The 17067-nt window shown below is 37.8% G+C and overlaps 1 protein-coding gene and 1 long non-coding RNA gene across 9 annotated transcripts in view; one reads left to right on the top strand and one right to left on the bottom strand.

Moving 5' to 3' along the window:
- The window catches only part of l(3)80Fg (dnaJ homolog subfamily C member 16 l(3)80Fg), a 554754-nt gene that overhangs the window by 496810 nt on the left and 40877 nt on the right, over positions 1 to 17067 (bottom strand). Inside the window, exon 2 of one of the 6 annotated variants that reach the window (XM_065868464.2) lies at positions 6006 to 6145. The exons of 4 other annotated variants lie outside the window; for them this stretch is intronic. Coding sequence is in view for 1 of the 2 variants with exons in the window: in XM_036822410.2 (XP_036678305.1) it covers positions 3830 to 3866 (37 nt within the window). In the remaining variant the exon portion in view is untranslated. Of the gene's footprint in view, positions 1 to 3829; positions 3882 to 6005; positions 6146 to 17067 lie in introns of those variants that run through there. One more of the 6 variants, XM_036822410.2, reaches the window with a different exon arrangement.
- Positions 98 to 1399, top strand: LOC139352971 (uncharacterized). 3 transcript variants are annotated; one of them, XR_011604039.1, is made up of 3 exons: positions 98 to 358; positions 411 to 1065; positions 1132 to 1399. It is a non-coding gene; the product is annotated as an uncharacterized lncRNA (long non-coding RNA). The 3 variants fall into 3 exon arrangements; XR_011604038.1 differs by having other exon boundaries at positions 1154 to 1399; XR_011604037.1 differs by having other exon boundaries at positions 411 to 1399.

Genomic DNA, 17067 nt, shown 5'->3' on the forward strand with positions numbered 1-17067 from the left:
CAACCGATGCGAAAAAGGTTCCAATCCATTGTGTCAAAAATCATAACATTTTGGACGTACTAACCCGTCCTAGTAACGTTGTTAGGGATGAATGAAAATTCATTTCCGAAACTTGCGGAGAAAACTGGCAGGTTAAGCACGGATATTAATCTAACATTATCATTTTTAAAAAGTGATCGCATGCAAGGGGGCGTCGACCTATCTACGAGAAAGTAATAGGTACCATTAGGTGACCGCATGTCTTTCCAAAAGATTAGGAAATACCTATTTTTTTTGGCATTTTTCATTACTAATTTCACCGAAGACGACGAGTATATTAATACGTTCGACATCGACTCCCAAAAGCAACTATGACTGTGTAAGCAATATTTTAATATTATCGGACTTCCCTAACCCCCAATGTGTCTTAGAAACAAAAGCCACCCCGGGTATGGAAAACCTGATGACAAACAAAAATTTGACTCTAGTGGAGATGCTAGGTGGATATCTAAAGGAATCGATGGAAACCATTGATACCCAGATCAATTTACAATATCAAAAAGTTGTTTCACCCTTTGCACCCGCACTGTGCTATTGGGAAAGTCCTTTAAACAACAATGTTACTATTTTGATTCATGAGGAATCCCTTAAAGAATTAAACCAAGAATAAATTGGCATAAAGGGCATAAGAGTTTGGTGGATGGCCATCCAAAGTGTTTATAAACGGCCTTAGAATTCCGCGAGCTTTTATTTTAGTCTCGCTAAATGTTGACATTCGGACTCAAAAAGGAGCGATTAGTGAACAAAAACCGAGCTACATATTTTTTACCCTTATGTCAAGTTTTCATCTACTTTCGAGCCCGTTTGCGATAATTATACGATACTATATCGTTTTTGTATCCTTTCTTTTCTTGTTGCTATGGTAACCTGACTGATGCGCAGTTCGTCGGCACCCTGAATCGTTGGTTTCTTTCGTTTCTTTTGTGCAGTCCTTCAAAAAGCAGAAATTTGTTAAAACGTTATTTAAAATACAAAATCGTTAGTCAATTTCTAATAAAGAAGTTAGTTCAGTGCTGTGGCCAAAAGGTAAGTTTGAAAGTCTCTACACCAAAAACAATTGCCCCTCATGTGCGTGCATATTTCGTTTATCAGACTTTTTCTTTGAACATTGCAGCCCATTTTCGGTGGAATTAACTCAACGCGCCGTTTTTTGTATGAAGAGGAGTGTAACATAATTTCCGAATGCCATTTAAACGCAATAGCAGGAAATATATATGATTATCGAAACATATTATTGAATGTACTGAATAGTAGGTAATGAGTAATGAATCTCATTAATTTTTAATTTATCATAGAATTGTTTTTCCCGACTTTTTATGTTTAATACAATATTAAATATATATACAAAATAAAAACTAAAGGCTACATATTTTAAATGTGGGAATAAAATGGAATGGAACACCTTAAGCTATCGCAGAACAGTATGTCTCTGCAACTCTTTTATGATATCTTTAACGAGCCGCTTCTAATATTAATTTTTGGCTCGCTTATGATATTAAAATTAAAGATATTATAAAGAGCTCGCAAACGCTCCGAACTGTCAAAAATGAATCTTTTATTGCCACAAACTGAGCAACCAGTAATTAGTTTTCGGATCCCAAACGATACTCGTTGCACGTTTAAGTTTCGCGTAACTTTCGTTTGCGATATCGCTAACGAACTTTTGATCCACTGGGTTAGTATGTCAAATGCATTTTCTACTGACTTTATGTGCTCAGCTAGGCCGATAATTAAAAGCTAACTCATCTTTTGTTAAGTTTCTCAAGCTATACGGCTTCTTGCGCTTCGAGCAGCGTAATTCTTTTCCAACTGGTCTAGTAGGATTGCGCAATGTACGGGCGATCTTAGGACTATCTGTTGTCAATAAAAAATCATCAATGGCGCTTCGAGGGTTAAGTTTATTCAACTACTACGAAATTGGCTGATGAATCCACAAATCTCGCATAAGCTCGACCATTACTTCCTTTTAACTTCGAGCGAGACCGGTTGTGTTTTTCTTTCAGACAGTGAACAGTTTTCTTCTATTCTTTTCTTTTGCCAGCTAAAAGGTAAAAAAAAGTGATTGATTAAAGTAGACTCATTTTTGAATTGTACGAGACCGTGTCTCTTTCTTTTTATTTGTAAAAAGGATTTTTCCTTCAAGTATAATTCTGGTGAGTGGTTAATCTTTAGCAGGCAGATGCCGGCCAGCCAGCATGCGTAAAATTGAAACCTCCTGATAGAGATTTTTATCATGGTAAAGTTAAAAGAAATTGTGATAATGTAAAGCTATCCAGCTTGAACAAAGATGGCCTTCTCGATAAATATGCTGATGTTGAACTAAGAACAAAAAAGTACTATGTGATAGTTCAAATTTTGTGCAAGGTCATGGTGTGAAAAATGTGGTTACAAGGAGCAGCAACTCTTCGGTTGTCATGGACAACGAAAGTGACTCAGACCAAACAATGACAGCTGGTTTCGACAATAAAGAACAAGTAAAAGAGAAACTAAGTACTAATGAAACTAACGATAATTCTAACTAAGGCCTAGTATTCAACCTAACAAAAAGTCGTCCAAAACCAAAAATTGTATATGAAAAAAACGTCACAAAAATTTTTGGACGACTTTTTGTTAGGTTGAATACTAGGCCTAAACAACTAATACTAATGACATTAGTAGAAAAGGAAAAAATCAGACAGATAAAACGGAACGTCGAAATTTCTTGTACCATACTTATCATATTGGTGATACTGCGTTGCTTGTCTCACCTTTTTAAGATATATTTCAAAAATGCAAATGCCTGTGCTAACAATTTATGCGATGCCGAATTCACGCTTTCATTTCGCGATTTCAGCGGATTCGTGTGTGCATAAACGTGAATTCGGCAACACACGAGAGTTGACTATGAATTCAACCTGAAAGCGTGAAATGGTCACAATTAAACTCCGGTAACTCTATATAATTATCGGAGTTGCCAGATCGATATAAATACATAAATACACCTTACACTTAACAAATTTTTTGTTCATTCAGTGCCAATGGAAACTAGTTTTCATCTTTTATTTAAACGGTAAAAAAATGTTATACTGGCTTGCACACACTTTATCTTTAATACAAGCAAGATTATTTCATGCGAATCGAAAAAAAATAATCGGTTTTATAATCGCTAACATCTTTTTCCACCGGTCCGGCATCTCTGTCAGCTGAGATTGATAAAAAGCATGAATTCGGCTGTGTCGCATAAACAGGAGCAAATTTTATTTCACGCTTTTAAGAAATCATGAAATCCTTAGCATAAACATAGTAAATGAAGACTTGAAAAGGATGAACATCGTTGCTTTTATTTTCAGGAATTTTGTTGAACCGTGGGGGATTATAAAAGGAGTTCCAACTGGTTTTTCCGATCAGGAAATTTTGGAAAATGTTTCTTCACCGGTTAAGATTAACTTTATTGAACGTTTGGTCAGCCGTAAGACATCTAAAAATTGGGTTTGATGGTGTACAATTGCCCGAAAAAATCTCTTTTTGGTGTCTGTTCCCTAAGTCGGTCACTACATCCCTAAGATTCGCCAATATTTTAAATGTTGACGACTTAAATATACGTTTGATAGGTGCAAGTCTGTAGGACGTTGTACTAAGTGTGGTGCACAGGGCTGTCAGGGGTCCTGTTTAATTCTATATTTCATTCTATGCAATGCTAAAAACCATTCTAATAAGGATAGACAGATTTGTTCAATTTGGGAGAAGGATATGGACACAATGAAAACGATGACCATTAAAAAGATTGCTGCGATTCAACAAAAGTACTTACGTTTTGACAAGTATGAAGAAAATTTTCCGGCTCTCATTCAGAAAGAGGAAGTTGTGCAAAATAAGTACGCAAATGTTAATGGCGTGCTGAAAAAGCACAGTTGTGCCAATCGATTAGTATTATAACCAACTATTCCTGTGCAGAAGCCTCATTATACCCGTTACTCGTAGAGTAAAAGGGTATACTAGATTCGTCGGAAAGTATGTAACAGGCAGAAGGAAGCGTTTCCGACCCCATAAAGTATATATATTCTTGATCAGGATCACTAGCCGAGTCGATCTAGCCATGTCCGTCTGTCCGTCTGACCGTCTGTCCGTCTGTCCGTCTGTCCGGATGAACGCTGAGATCTCGGAAACTATGAGAGCTAGGCTATTGAGATTTGGCGTGCAGATTCCTGAGCTTCTTACGCAGCGCAAGTTTGTTTCAGTAGACTGCCACGCCCACTCTAACGCCCACAAACCGCCCAAAACTGTGGCTCCTACAGTTTTGATGCTAGATAGAAAATTTTAACTGAAACGTATTGGTCAATGTCAATACCTATCGATTGATCCAAAAAAAAATTTGCCACGCCCACTCTAACGCCCATAACGCTTAAATCTGTATACCGCCGGTAGGTGGCGCATTTTAATCTCGCTTTGCTGCTTGCATATCTCCATTTAGCTGAGTAACGGGTATCTGATAGTCGAGGTACTCGACTATAGCGTTCTCCCTTGTTTTCATCTGGATTCTTATACTAATGATACTAACGATCACATTCCTTCCTACCCAACCTTCACTGATGAAGACATTACTATCAATTCATCAAGAAGTTAGGCCATAAGGAAAATGTGAACGAAGAATCATGACATCGACCCAAGTCGGTTTTTATACATGCAACTACATAAAAAAATAATGAAAGAATGAAGGAATGAAGGAAGCCAGTCGACACGTTAGAAAGGAACTTTTCTCAAACATCACAATGAGTCTAACATGATATGACAGAAGGCAAAAAGCTATTTTGTTAAAAAAAACGCTGTGCCGTTGTTGACGTCAGAAGAGAAGTCGGGGCAGCGTAAAAGACTGCCGACGAAAACGGTCGTGCAACAAGAGAGGCAAATACTCGGAGGTTCCCTCTCTTTCTTTGTCTTATAATCTGCCTGCATTCGGCGCTCTTTGAGACAAATTTCGGCCGGTCCGTTATTTATTTTTGCGTTTCTCCGTTATGTTCGGCTTCCAACTACGATTTCGGCGGAAAAATTTTCGTGGAGCAGCGAAATGTGAATGCCCTAATATTTTAGGAGCATTATTGTATTTCGAAAAAAAAACAACTAATATTGTTTTATAATCAAATTATTTGAATTGTTATTATTATTATTTAAAATTTGCCACGCCCACTCTAACGCCCATAACGCTTAAATCTGTATACCGCCGGTAGGTGGCGCATTTTAATCTCGCTTTGCTGCTTGCATATCTCCATTTAGCTGAGTAACGGGTATCTGATAGTCGAGGTACTCGACTATAGCGTTCTCCCTTGTTTTCATCTGGATTCTTATACTAATGATACTAACGATCACATTCCTTCCTACCCAACCTTCACTGATGAAGACATTACTATCAATTCATCAAGAAGTTAGGCCATAAGGAAAATGTGAACGAAGAATCATGACATCGACCCAAGTCGGTTTTTATACATGCAACTACATAAAAAAATAATGAAAGAATGAAGGAAGCCAGTCGACACGTTAGAAAGGAACTTTTCTCAAACATCACAATGAGTCTAACATGATATGACAGAAGGCAAAAAGCTATTTTGTTAAAAAAAACGCTGTGCCGTTGTTGACGTCAGAAGAGAAGTCGGGGCAGCGTAAAAGACTGCCGACGAAAACGGTCGTGCAACAAGAGAGGCAAATACTCGGAGGTTCCCTCTCTTTCTTTGTCTTATAATCTGCCTGCATTCGGCGCTCTTTGAGACAAATTTCGGCCGGTCCGTTATTTATTTTTGCGTTTCTCCGTTATGTTCGGCTTCCAACTACGATTTCGGCGGAAAAATTTTCGTGGAGCAGCGAAATGTGAATGCCCTAATATTTTAGGAGCATTATTGTATTTCGAAAAAAAACAACTAATATTGTTTTATAATCAAATTATTTGATTATAGTAAAATTAAATATGTTGAATTTACTTATAATGTTATACTTACGTTTTAAACGTTATTGTTACAACATAATTTTTTAGTTTAGTTATAGAAATTTAGTCCGATAAAATTTCTTTAAATATTCAAAACATTGAAAGGGAAGCAAGCCATTTAAATTGTGCGCAGTATATTTACTTTTTTCGTTTCTAAAAGTGAAAATAATAAAGTCAGGTAAGTGTTACATTAAGTTTAAGATGTTGTGCATTAATCTTAGTTTAACGTAAGCCAATTTTTAAGGTGTTTTAGGGGTTTTTCAAAATAACCTAGAAAATTCTGGTTCCGTTAGCCGAATGCGGCATGATGAAATGTTTTGTACCAAAAGAAACCCCAAAAGGGTTATACACAGCTTAAAAAGGTAAATATACAAGTAAAACACATTTTTTAAACAGATGCCCATACATTTTTTAAGGAGTGTTGGCCATGGATTCGGAGAACCCGGACAAATGTTTAAGGAAGATGATGACCAACGTCAAAAACAAATTAACGAAACAGAAAAATATGCTTAATAGTAATAATTGTCCCTTAACAGAAAACATTTATAACAGAATTTATGTAATGTAAGCATTTTAAATTCATTCTTTTTTTTATAGGTGAAAACTCATTGAAAATATTCTGAATTTCACAAGTAATTTCACGTGGGTCGTGTCACTTGCAAGTGATTTCATAAGTGACAAACTCTTTGGAACTACTCTGAATTTCACAAGTGATTTACGAGGGACGTGTCATCTGCAGGTGATTTCAAAGTGAAAACTCATCGCAAATATTCTTAATTTCACAAGTGATTTCACGTGGGACCTGTCACCTGCAGTTTACAGGCCATACGACAAATGAGTATAAGGAATAAGTAAAATCACGATTGACTTCGTAAAATTTTCATTTGAATTTTCACTTGTGAAAAAGCAGACATCCCATAAAATTGTTTATACGGAGTTTCACTTGTTCTTCACTCGTGCAAACTGACATAACCGCGCCATTCACAAGTGTGAAACTTTATTTTTGGAACTGAAAGGATGACTTAGAATTTTTCTTAAACTTAAACTTTATTTTTGGAACTGAAAGGATGATTTAGAATTTTTCTTAAACAATTAACATATAAGTGTAGCCTTCTTAGCAGAAGTCTTTTCCCATGATTTAAGCTTAGAAAAATAGCAAATTTTACCTTATTGGAATAACACAGGGACTATGGCTACGGAGGAGTTGCAATTGCATACAAAAATGATCTTAATGTCAAAAGATTTATTTATAAATCGAATTGTGACATTGTTGTTGCAAACTTGTCAAAAAAAGTTGTAACATCAAAATTGCTTCACTATTATTTGAACCTCAATTATCGCTTTCGGTTTTTCAAAATGAAATTACCAACCCAATTGAAAAACTTGACCCTTTCGACAAGGTAATTATTGCTGGAGATTTCAATGCCAGGTGTACATCCTTTGGAGATGATACTGACAGTAGCAAGAGTAACTTTTTAATGCAGGCAATAATAAACGATGGTAGCCCTACTTTTAGGAGAAATATAGATGCTGCCCAAGGATCGGTATGAGATCTAACTTTCGTTAACGGGATTCAAAGTAGAGAATGGTTGTGCGACTCTATATTCTTAGGTGGTAGTCATCATCATCCAATCACCTTTAAGATTATTGAAGAGCTCACCAAAACAATTATTATAAAAAAAAGGAAAAAAATTTGAATAAAATGGTAAATCTTTCGAAACCTTAACATAAAACATAAATAAAGAGATTAAAGAAGCGACATACATAATTCAGGAAAATAGGACTCCTAATTATTGGTGGAGTGAAGATCTAATGAACCTTTTTAGAGAATTTTCAAAAAAAACAAAACAAAAGCTTGTTCATCTCCCTGTTATGAAAACTATGTTGATTCTGTCATCTATAAGATGAAATGGAAGAAGGCTGTAAAAATAGAAAAAAACTAGATTTCTTGGGAAAATTACTGAATTAAATACAAGTCTCTACAGGCTAATCTCTCTCATTTCCGTGTTGGCCAAAACAGTGAACAGCTTGGTTAAAAACAGTCAACGCCTACAATTGTGTTAATGGACACTGTTAGAAAATGATCATGGAAAGTAAAAAGTATCCAAAGGAGTTAATCGACTGGTGCCTTATTTTCCTGTCAAAAAAGTTCTTGAAATTTGGAGAAGCAGTTCAAGGATCCTGCTTACCCCCTATCCTTTTCAACACTTACACTAAAAGACTGCATTAAATATGCAATGGCCAGACCCATGTAATGCAATTTGCGGATGATTTCGTAACAATCTTCTCGGAGCAGGGTTTCAATAGAACGGCAGACAATCTACAAAGGAAGCTTATGGATTTCAACTTGCTAAGCCATGACTAAGGGTTCTCCTTTAATCCTAGCAAATCTGCTATAGTGAATATAGGTAAAGAACGCACCCGAGTAGTAGAAGTGACAATTGAAAACGTTCCTATTCCAAACCAGAAAAAAAAATTTTGGGGAGAGTTTTCTCCGCAATTCTGACGTTTAATGATTACATGAAAATGCTGAAAACTGACACCAAGAGCGAACAAATTATCCAGTACGCAACAACCATCAAATCATGTTTAAAGCCAGGAACATGCACTAGTCTTTTTAAATCTATTGTTCGTGCCAAGCAGGCAAGCAGAAATTTAGAAATTGCTCAGGCAAGGGTCCTACCAAGATGTGATGGTGCTTAACCAGGAACTAGCAAACACGAAGCCACCAGTTTTTCGATCAAAGTTTCTTACGGCGAAAGAGCTTTTCAAGGAAGAGACTGTGAACCCTTCTCTTTTCAACGAATTTAAGTATTCCCTGAGAGATACAGGTTAAACCACTACCATTAAGGATTTTAGTTTCTTTTTTGAGAATACCAAAATTCGAGATACTTCACAAGGAAAGTAAATGTTAAAGAGAAAGTATAAGTGAAAAAAAAGGAAGAATATTCGAGTGATTAAGTGGAGGCCATATACAGCGAAATAATAAATGGGTATTTAATCAAGGGTTGGAATTTTATATACATAGATTCTTCCTTAAATCCTGTTGCTAGCAGAATTGGCATTGTGGATTTTACAAAGTAGAATCTTCCTTATCCTCGGTGGATGCAGAGCTAGATGGTATAAAGCTATCCAGTGAGATTTGTCGAAGGAACAATTATATACAGGCTGCAAATTTTGTGACAGTTTGGGTGCTATTAACTTAGTCAAAACCAAGGGAAATGAGTCTTATATGGTACAAGAAATACACGTCATACACACACAAAGATATTGAACTGAACGAAAAGACTGATGCTGTAGCCAAGTTAGCTGCCAGCGAGGGTGTTACTGTAAACATTAAATTTAGAGCTAAAGACGCCTTACGGAAAATTAAAAAGATTCTACATCATAAATGGGATGAGAATTTCCAATAGTACAAATAAACATCTATGCACGTTGCGTAAAAACCCCAAAGTACCCCCTTGTTTTTTGCGTACCATTTGATCTTGGGGCTTCAACTATTTTCAACGATCAAGCCACCCTGCCCCAACATTTTGGTCCTTCGAGCCGGATTTCAAAATCTTTGGATTTTCCTCTCTTGGATTTTTTTTATTGATTTTGTCCCAGCAGTCTTGAACCGCTCCAGATAAGTTCCACTTTCTTTTGTGATTAATCCGACGCAACGGCATTTAATATATGTAATTCAATTCCGTTACTTGTGCCCGACAATATTCCAGTTTCCTTTGCCTACAATTGAACACTTGAAACAATTCCAGTAGATATTTCTGTGCTACTATTCAACTAAAATATTTCTCAAATATATTTTCAATTCCAATTGTGTGTAAAATATAACTCAGCCACAGTAAAAAATTCCCGATCAGAAAATGTTTCCTTAAGATTTGCACTCTTTATGTGTGTATATTTACATAAATATTCAAATACAGTCCACTCTAACTACACTTTCTAATACAGTCCACTCCAACTACTTTTCTCGACCTACAAATACGGCTAAACTATTTCTAAAATTAAAAACAAAGTTACAAATTCCACAAATTTACTCCAGCAAATCGTTTGCAATTTAGTTGTGCAGGTGACAAACAAACACACAGACATACAAACATAAGCGAAGTCTTTCCAGTTCCCGCAACGTTATTCCACTATTCGCACCCCACATATGTACATATGTACAGTGTACATACATACGTATATCGATATTTTCGCCAGTGCACAGTGGGTCAAGAGCTCACAATAAATGTTCCTTCCAAACATACAATATTAAAGTTCGTAATTCTTTACATAAGTCCGACCATCCGATATAATAAATACTTATTGTCTGATCCACTTTGAGGCCACTGCGAACGCTCCAGGTGCTCCTACCCCAACGTTATCCGCCTGTAAAATCCGTCGCGATCACCTCAATTCCTTGTGGCAAACGGTAAAGGCTGCATACGACATATGCTCCGACTACATTACAGCTGCAGGCGAGAGCGCCGCAGACACAAAATCCATACTAAAGTCCAAGTATTACCAAACGTACTCCACTTACGAAATATTTGCCGCACAGCTGATGGAACAAATCCAAAAAGGCTCCTCCCAAACACCTTAAGCTCCAGTAACTCTGTCCCAAAATTCCACGTCTTATGGCTGTCGGCTCCCTCCTATCGACACAGAGGTTTTCTCTGATGATTATCTTCGCTGGCCGACTTTCCGGTACCTTTTCACGGCAATATACATAGACAATCCGAGTCTAACGCCCGTTGAAAAATTATTTCATTTAAATTCAAAAACAAGTGGCGAACCTCATTCCATAGTTTCGAGATCCCCACTCACCAATGATGGCTTTCGCTCAGCCTGGAATAACCTAACTGAGCGTTTCGAAAATAAGCGATTGCAGGTGAACAGTCACCTGAAAACACTTTTCAATGTGCAATCCATAGCACAGGAGTCGGGAGCAGCCTTAAAAGAACTTCAACGCACTTTTCAAGGTTGCTTAACTTTCTTTAAATTTTCCGGTGTTAATATTGAGAATTGGCACCCTATCCTGGTTTATATGTGCTCGATAAAACTACCAAAGCTCACTCTCTCATTATGAGAGCAATCCATCCAAAATAAAGTCGAAATTCCTACGTGGCTTGAGCTTAATTCCTATTTGAGAGAGCGCCATCGAACTCTTGAGGCCGTCGATAGCTTCCGATCTGCCAATTTCCACCACTTCCAGTCTAAAGACACAAATCGAGTGGCAGAATTTCCAAAAATAAATTCCTTCAACACAAGGCTAGTTGCGACACCCAAAGGCTGCGATCTGTGTTCGAGGAAGAACCACCCCATGCGTATATGTCCACGCTTCCTACAAATAACGGTAGACGATCGCTTAGCCTATATTCAAAGGAAGCAGTTGTGCTCCAATTGCCATGCAAGCAGCCATCAATTCCGGGATTGCACAAGCGCTCACAACTGTCTCACTTGCCAAGATCGGCATCACACATTGCTGCATCGAAACAGCGGCCCTACTACTCCGCCGATTCCATTTACCCTCCAACGCCAGTATCCGCCTCAGTTCCACACATCATTTCGTCCTATTCAGCGCAAGTTTCCGTACAAAAAGTCCCTCCAAAAAATACTCCATCCAAGAGAGAGAGAAAATGATTACGTCAAAAGGACGTTTAATTTCAGGAGGCAGTGTCGAGCGGCAGTTTTATCCAGATGTCTACATCTCGCGCGCTCGCACTGCATCCGCTCTCCCTCTCCATCTCTCCCCTATGTCTCCGCTCTGCTCTGGAGCGCTTAAGTTAAGTTAGGCTTAAGCAGTTCTTATTTCCAAGTGTACAAATAAGCATCTATGCACGTCGCGTAAAAACCCCAAAGTAGCCCCGTGTTTTTTGCGTACCATTCGATCTTGGGGCTTCACCTATTTTCAACGAACAAGCCATCCCCCCCAACATGTATAAACAAAGGGTCTAAGCTTTTTAGAGAAAAGCCATGGCACCTCAAATGGAAAGCCAAAAGTATTAAAGTTTTAAATAGATTAATGGTAGATCATACGTATGACAAAGTGTTCTTAAATAGAATAAAAGTTATTAACTCAAATCAAATCAAGTTTTTTATTATAATAACAATCTAGCACAATTACTAGTGAAAAAAGAACCATTCCATCTAAGAGAGTTGACGAAATTTATTGATACTGCGAAATTAAAGTTTTTGAATCTACCTCTTATTTCTATCACTTTATAATTATTAAGAAACATTGGCTTATTGATCCGATAACCACCTGTTCTCATCCCACGGAAGTTCTTGCAGAGCACCTTCTGTGGTCTTGTAAATTGGTCACGTACGAGCCAATGTTCTGAAACCAAGAACTCCCCGTCAAACATCCTCGTTTAATCTGTAAATACGTAGATCGCCAAGTAGATCCAAATTCCCAAGGACAGTAGAACATCAATTTGATTTCTTGGTTTTATTATTTATTTTATTGGAGCAGCAAAAGTGCCACTTCAACCTCTAATGAGTTTCTGATTTTACAAATACTTCTTAGGAGCTAAGGAGAACTAAGTCTTGTAGCTGCGCTGCCAAAAGCGGCAGCGGAGAGTCGATTATATATTCTTAAGTAATATAGCTATGCTCGCTGAGGTTCGCGAGTGACAATTATGCTGACACCTGCACTTTCTGAGTGCGGACCAAGGCATACCGATCGGTTCATATTTCGGCCACCTGGATTTAGGACCGGGGCTTTGAATTATGTAAACACTGCCACAAAGTGTTACAGTGTGTACCCTTTAAGTACTCTTGGTCAGTGGGTATTCAATATGTTTGCATACTACAAATCTATCTGGAGGATTAAGCTAGAATATCAATCACCTACACTTTCTGATGACAACATGACATTAAGAACAACATTCTGGAGGAATAACCTTGAGCATCAACGACGTCACAACATTGAGAACGTCTACGATTAATATTGATAGCAGCTGAGTCTACGTGGGTGCATGCGCATACACCAAACCACCAGTATCTGGTCTATGCGGCAGTGATGTTGCGACCAACTATCATCCAAGTGATGATTTAAAGCACACAAAAAAAAAGCTCGACCATAGCACGCAGGAAAATTAGGAGGAACGGCATATGTGAGTTTTTAGAGAAGAGATTTCGCTGCTTAGCTCTACAGAATCCACGACGAGCCAGCAGGTGAGCAAAGGCTTTCAAAACCAAGAGCTTTTATGACATCATCTAGCAATTGCCAACAATCTTGCGAATTTAGCAATTCTACGGAGAATTATTGATTTAATATTGATAATTTGATTCCATAAAATATTGACATTCGATTTATAAAATACATTGATAGTTCTAATCTTACTTAGGATTTATTATTAACAGACCACTGTCCCGGAATGACCATATCACAAAGACCGTTGGTAAAACTTATGGTCTGGTAAAACTAATCAAAACGCTTTCTGCCCACCAACGTCAGTCTATTTATCCCACAAGCTTGTATTATTCGAACTCTTCTATAGTTAATAAATTTTCAAACGTGCAGCCAGAATAAAATACGTGTAGTTGTAAGCAAAGTCGCTCGATTTATTTTCGACTTAAGCATGGCGGACCGTGTCTCTAACTTTACATTAAAAGATTGACTTAAACTTGATAGATTGGATAAAACATATCTTACATAAATTTGAAGAAAGAACCGTCCTATTTATTTCACAGGTTAAGTTTCACTACATTAAGAGGTAAGCAATATTACTTTAGTAAGAGACAGGTCTCTGCTATCAGATATACAAATTTTTGAGTAACCGACTCGACTGCGACACCAGCGACCTTAACCTATTAAATAGTAGTTTTGTATTACATAATAAGTTTAAAAATGTTAAACTTATAATGTTACACCACAACCGTGAAGAGCGAAGTAAAGGGGTCCGTCGGCGGTCGTGATCCAGGCCGTAAATCGTAACTGAAATCAAAAACCAAACGATTTCTTTATTTTATAAGGTTATCTTCTGAGTTAACCTACAAAACCCAGTAGAAACTGAGAAAAAACTTCAAACATTTTAAGCAAGAGAACTTTTACAAACAATTGTTTTTTTGTTTCAAACATGCCTTGAAAATTAAAAAATTCTTATTGGCCAATAGTGAGGTTTACCCAAAAGAGAGTTCAATAAGAAATTAATCAGGCTTAGTATCGGTTTTTTACTTCTTTGTAATATACTTCTTTTTGTAATCATACTCGCCAATTTGAATAAATGTCAAAAACTTAAATAAAACTGTTTTAGGTTTTCACTGGGTTCTATGCTCACTTCAAGATCAGCTTATGCCTATTATCTCGCGAGCTAGTTCGAATCGATTTCCAAAACTTTCTTTATTCTTGCAGTTTTCTGTTTAAAACGTCAGCCTGAGTGGGAATGAGTGCTAAATGAGCTGCGTGACTTGTTCTTGTCTGATCTTCTGTCGACAACTGCTTAGACTCGGAAAATAAAAGACCGTTTCATAAGTTTCGTTCTCTCATATGTTACATTAATATCAATGCTTATTTTAAAAAGTCCAAAAGATTTTGAGGTAATGATGCCTGGGGAAAAGCAAACGCTACGATCGACGAGCCTGATGTAGGGAACCTAACCGTTGGTCACCTTAATTGTTGGCAGCAAGTATGCCATATGAACCAATCGTAATGGAGAAAGCGCATCTTATCTATCCTCTCTTCATGAGAGGAGAATAATACCACCACTCAACTCAAATGGCCCCTTGGTCGAGTCGACAGTGCAATCACTGAAGAGGACGGTATTCTTCGAGTGGCCGTCACTCGCCCGTAAAATGACTCTTTAGAAGAGCTTAGAATGGCTCTCGATACCACATCGGCTACAAACTTGCGCTTCTCAACGGCTGAAGCATGTTTGCCTATTTAGTAAATAAAAATAGCCAAGCCAATGTCAGCCTAACAGATCACTTTTAAGTCTCTGTAAAGCTCATGTAATTAAAATCGTTTGTATTGTATGACTTGAATGACTGAAGCTTAAGAATGTAAAAGAGCAATCATAAACAAAATGAAAGCTTCTTTGCAAAAAAAATGTCACATCCCAAAGCAAATTTAGCTTGAACAAGGAAGAACGCTATAGTCGAGAACCTCGACTATCAGATATGCAAGCAGCAAAGCGAGATTAAAATGCGACATCTATTGGCGGTAGGCAGATTTAATCGTTATGGGCGTTAGAGTGGGCGTGGAAAATTTTTTTTTTGGATCAATCGATAGGTATTGACGAGTCCAATACATTTCAGCTAAAATTTTTTATCTAGCATAAAAATTGTGGGCGTCACAGGTTTGGGCGGTTTGTGGGCGTTAAAGTGGTCGTGGCAAACTTTTTTTTTAATCAATCGATAGGTATTGATGAGAACAATACATTTCAGTTAAAATTTGTATTCTAGCATCAAAACTGTAGGAGCCAAAGTTTTGGGCGGTTTGTGGGCGTGGCACTCTGCTGAAATAAACTTGCGGTGCGTAAGAAGCTCAGGAATCTGCACGCCAAATCTCAATAGCCTAGCTCTTATACTTTCCGAAATCTCAGCGTTCATCCGGACGGACAGACAGACGGACATGGCTTTACATACTTTCCGACGAATCTAGAATACCCTTTTACTCAACGAGTAACGGGTATAAAAACACACGCACACATGTACCGACGCCGTTATATTGCTGCAAGACGAACACTGAGAAAAAGGAAAAGATGTTTAATTCTTAAAATAATGTTTTTTTTACAAATTTTTTATTGGTCTAAAAAAGCATCAAAAGCCTTAAAATGTCTGTCCATTTAAGTGAGCGTGGCAAACTTTTGGATCAATCGATAGGTATTGACTAGACTAATAAATTTCAGTTAATATTTTTTATCTAGCATGATAATTGTGGGCGCCACAGTTTTGGGTGGTTTGTGGACGTTAGAGTGGGTGTGGCACATTCGCGTAACAAACTTGCGCGGCGTATTCATTCAAGTGGGCCTGGCAAACTTTTTTGGGTCAATCAATAGCTATTGATGAGAACAACACAATGCAGTTAAAATTTATTTATTCTAGCATTAAAACTGTATGAGCCACAGTTTTGGGCGGTTTGTGGGTGTAGAGTGGGCGTGGCACACTGACGAAACAAACTTGCGCTGCGCAGGAATCTTTAGAATCTGCATGCATAGTCCCAGTATTGCAGCTTTTATAGTTTCCGAATAACAGTGTTCATACGGACAGACGGACATGGCTGGATCGACTCGGCTGGTGATCCTGATCAAAAATTTATAAACTTTAGGGGGTATGTTGCGACGATTCGCACCCGATCGTCAAAGTTGAGCAGAAGTCTACTCTGGGGGTCTTTCACACACTTTGTAATAAAAACTCGGAAATATGTTGAACTTCACCAGTTGTATTCATTTGTATACTTTCAATCTTTGACTTATTGCTAACTTTGATTTACAAATTAGGTCCCCTCATGGACCACCACAATATGTTGTGACGATTCGCACCCGATCGTCAAAGTTGAGCAGAAGTCTACTCTGGGGGTCTTTCACACACTTTGTAATAAAAACTCAGAAATTTGTTGAACTTCACTAGTTATATTCATTTGTATACATTCAATCCTTGACTTATTGCTAACTTTGATTTACAAATTAGGAAATATAAAAGCTCGGTTATAAACGCGACCAGCTTCTCCTTATGTCTTCTTCGTAGTGTCGTGCTGCTAACATTAGCAGCAGAAATCTAACATTCGCTGTTAAAACTGCTGTTGTCCACTGCTTCTCAGAGTCGCCAGAAAACAGCTGTCCAGCTTCTCCTAATCGACAGAAACACCCGTTCATACCGCCCCCAATACTGGACCCAGTATTCAAAGCCTTAGACCATGCTTAAACTCTGAAAAGGTTGAAGTGTGTTATGGAGTGAATGCGGGTATATTCAAAGGTGCATGGGTTGTGTACTTGGGCTAGACTCTTCAGTAAATCTTGGCAAGGGCAAACGACAAATCTTTGACACAGACCTCTTGTAAATACCCGTTGAGGTCTTAATTGTAGCTACTCGAACGAGCCCATCGGCCCCAGGATGTAAGTCGATGATTCGCCCTAATTTCCAGTCAG

Source organism: Drosophila suzukii, chromosome 3 (genome assembly GCF_043229965.1).
Source record: "Drosophila suzukii chromosome 3, CBGP_Dsuzu_IsoJpt1.0, whole genome shotgun sequence".
Lineage (NCBI taxonomy): Eukaryota > Metazoa > Arthropoda > Insecta > Diptera > Drosophilidae > Drosophila > Drosophila suzukii.